Here is a 2,690-nt window from a genome sequence, read left to right as displayed (position 1 = left end):
GGGGGGGGGGGGACCCCAGGAGATGGCCCTCCCAGGCCCACTTCCCCAGTGGCCTGCTCTCGTGTTTCTTTTCTGATCACAGAAGCACCCTCCTTCATCTCTTCGTTCAGGGAAAGCACACGCAGTCCACGGCGTGCCCCGCGGTCGGCACAGGGCCCTGCCCTCCTCTGAGAGTTGTGCCACGGCAGTGGCCAGCACCGAGGACACACGGCTGTCTCCTCTCTGTCACTTAGTGACAACTGCCAGCGCCTTCCCAGCCACAGGACACATCCTGAGGTCCTGAGTATGTCCCCTTCACACCTGGGTCCTGAGCACTGAGGCCATCACTCTCCCAGGAGACCGGCCTCAGGAGGTGGTGCCGGGCAACTGCACCTTTGGAACCCGTGGAGGGTCCTGGTGAGGTGCTGGCTACGGGCACAAAGGGCAAGGAGGGCCATGTCAGGCCCCCAGCAGGGACTGCCTTCCCCAGGGGACCACAGGACATTCTGGAGAGAGGGGCAGGGTCTGGAGAGCAGCGACTTCCCCCTCGAGCCTGCAGAGGTGGCCACGTCCCCGACAGCCGGCTGGTGTCATGGGTGTCCCTACTTGTTATCCACATGAAATCAGGTCCTGGCCTCCAACTCTACACGTGGGAGTCGGGACCAGGGCTCCAAAGCGCAGCACCTCTGGGCTGTCCTGGGGAGCCGCCAGGGGCACAGCGCACCCTAAAATCACCTGCTGAGTTCAGGACCTCACTCTCCCCCAAGGCCACGTGTGGATGCTTGGTCCTGTCACTGCGATACTAGGAGGTGGTGGAACCTTCCAGAGGGGGTCTCGTGGGTGGAGGCTGGGACACTGGGGCGTGCCTTTGCGTGTCCCCTGCCCTTTGCTTCCTGTCTGCCAGGAGATGAGGGTCTCTCCTGCCAGGTGCCCCTGCCATGAGGTATGGAACCACCAGAGGCCCAGAAGCAATGGGTCCAACCAACTAGGAACCTCTCCTCTTCATAAGCTGGTGTCACAGCGACGGAAAGCACACTAAGACATCATCTGTGCCAGAAAAACAGACCAGAATGGCCAGGGGCCTCTAGACTCTACCAGCAGGACACTCCTTTGATGTCTTTGTCAACTTGTGGTCTGCAGGGCTGGCTCAGCGCGGTGGTGAAGTCTTGCCTGGCACCTGGGCTCAGCCCCTGCACCGCGCACCACCACACTCAGCTGCAGACGCAGCCCACGCCTCCGAATGAGCCCCATCTGGGAAGCGGGAGCGGCCCCCCTACTGCCGGCACCGCGAGTGACACTGTGACCAGCAGCTGTGCCCTCGGGACTTCTTCCGTAAGGTGGGTCCCTGGACACAGAATCAGGTCCGTGGGGTGAGCCGCCTGGGGGCGCCGCGGGACGAGGGGCCCACCTGCTGAGAAGGTGAGCTGCACCTGCCCGTCCACGATCTCCAGGGCGATGAAGTCGTGCCTCTCGTTGAAGCGGCCGTTGTAGAGCAGCAGGGCGTCCCTGTCCTGGGTGGCAAACCTGCGGGGCAGCGGGCCACGTCACATGACAAAGGTCCCGGGGCCATCGGGCCACTGGGGAGGGGCAGGGCTGGCCCAGGAGGGCAAGCCCAGGGCCACAGCTCAGGGAGGACCCTGGTGCCGCAGCTGATGGCCTGATTGGTCAACTGGAACGTGGGGGACCCTGGTGAGGACAGTCTGCTGAACGTGAGCCCGTCACAGTCCCCCCGTGGGCTAGAAGGGTGACATGTGGCCAAGACGCCAGCCATACACGTTTTGGACAGAGAACACACCACACAACGTGTCTTCTGCAACTGGAGACAGATCCCCAAGTCCCCAAGCCCCTGTGCACACAGGGACACTGGAGCTGAAGGAACACCTCAGGCCTCCTCTGAGCCCCCATCACCTCTCCCATGTCTTTCTGCTCCCGAATATAGGTTACAGGTTAAGAGGACCCCAGGGCCCTTGCACCTGCTGCTCCCTCTGCCCATTACAATCCTCCCTGGCTTTGCAGGTGGCTCAGGGGTTGATCAATCGCACCTTCCCTCACCAACTTTAGCTCAATCTCGCCTCTGCTCTAACAGTCTATCACTTTCTTTTGTTCATTTCTGAAATCACCCTATTTATTTATTTGCTTGTTGATAAGAAAGCAAGACCCTGTGATCTTGCAGGGTGTGCCATCCGTCCTGCAGAGGAGGGACTCTGATTCTCCTCTCTGTCACATCCTGGTGCCCTCTGGTCCACACTGTGCTATGGAGAACACACTGAATCCCCGAATGGCCAAGGTGGGACTGGACCAAGGGACGCGGGGACACGGCAGACCTGTCACCCGAGCAGGGCCGTCCCCTCAGAAGCCCCTCCTGCCTGGGGTGCTGGGGTAGCTGCCCACCAGACCTGGCCCCCGAGCCCTCCCTCGGCCCCGGGTTGTGCCGCCCGTCCTGCGTGGGAGCCTGCGCCAGCCTCGCACACTCGCTTCGGTCTCTCCCTGAGTGGACACAGCCCCGTCCACATGGGCTCAGGGCGGCTGCCAGAACAAGGACTGGCACAACAGGGGCAAGGCCCACAGCATGCTGGACACTGGGCCTGGGAGTGAGCGGCTACCGCGTGGCGTGGCGGCTGTGGGTGCACCTGGTTCTCCGCAGGCTTCACTGTGCTGGCCTGGGGCTGGCACACGGCCGGCAAAGGGCCCTGCCACGCTGGACACGGGCA

General features: G+C 62.6%; 1 protein-coding gene across 1 annotated transcript in view; it reads right to left on the bottom strand.

Annotated features, from left to right (window-relative positions):
- Celsr1 (cadherin EGF LAG seven-pass G-type receptor 1) overlaps window positions 1-2,690 on the bottom strand; it is a gene marked incomplete at its 5' end in the record, with an annotated part of 118,999 nt that overhangs the window by 54,272 nt on the left and 62,037 nt on the right. The window contains one exon of the mRNA XM_048802972.1: window positions 1,388-1,503. Within this exon, the coding sequence (XP_048658929.1) occupies window positions 1,388-1,503 (116 nt within the window). The remainder of the gene's footprint in view (window positions 1-1,387; window positions 1,504-2,690) is intronic.

The sequence above is a fragment of the Marmota marmota genome, unplaced genomic scaffold, assembly GCF_001458135.2.
Source record: "Marmota marmota marmota unplaced genomic scaffold, marMar, whole genome shotgun sequence".
Classification (NCBI taxonomy): domain Eukaryota; kingdom Metazoa; phylum Chordata; class Mammalia; order Rodentia; family Sciuridae; genus Marmota; species Marmota marmota.
The sequence above is the reverse complement of the archived record's forward strand: the minus strand, read 5'-3'. Positions and strand labels throughout refer to the sequence as shown.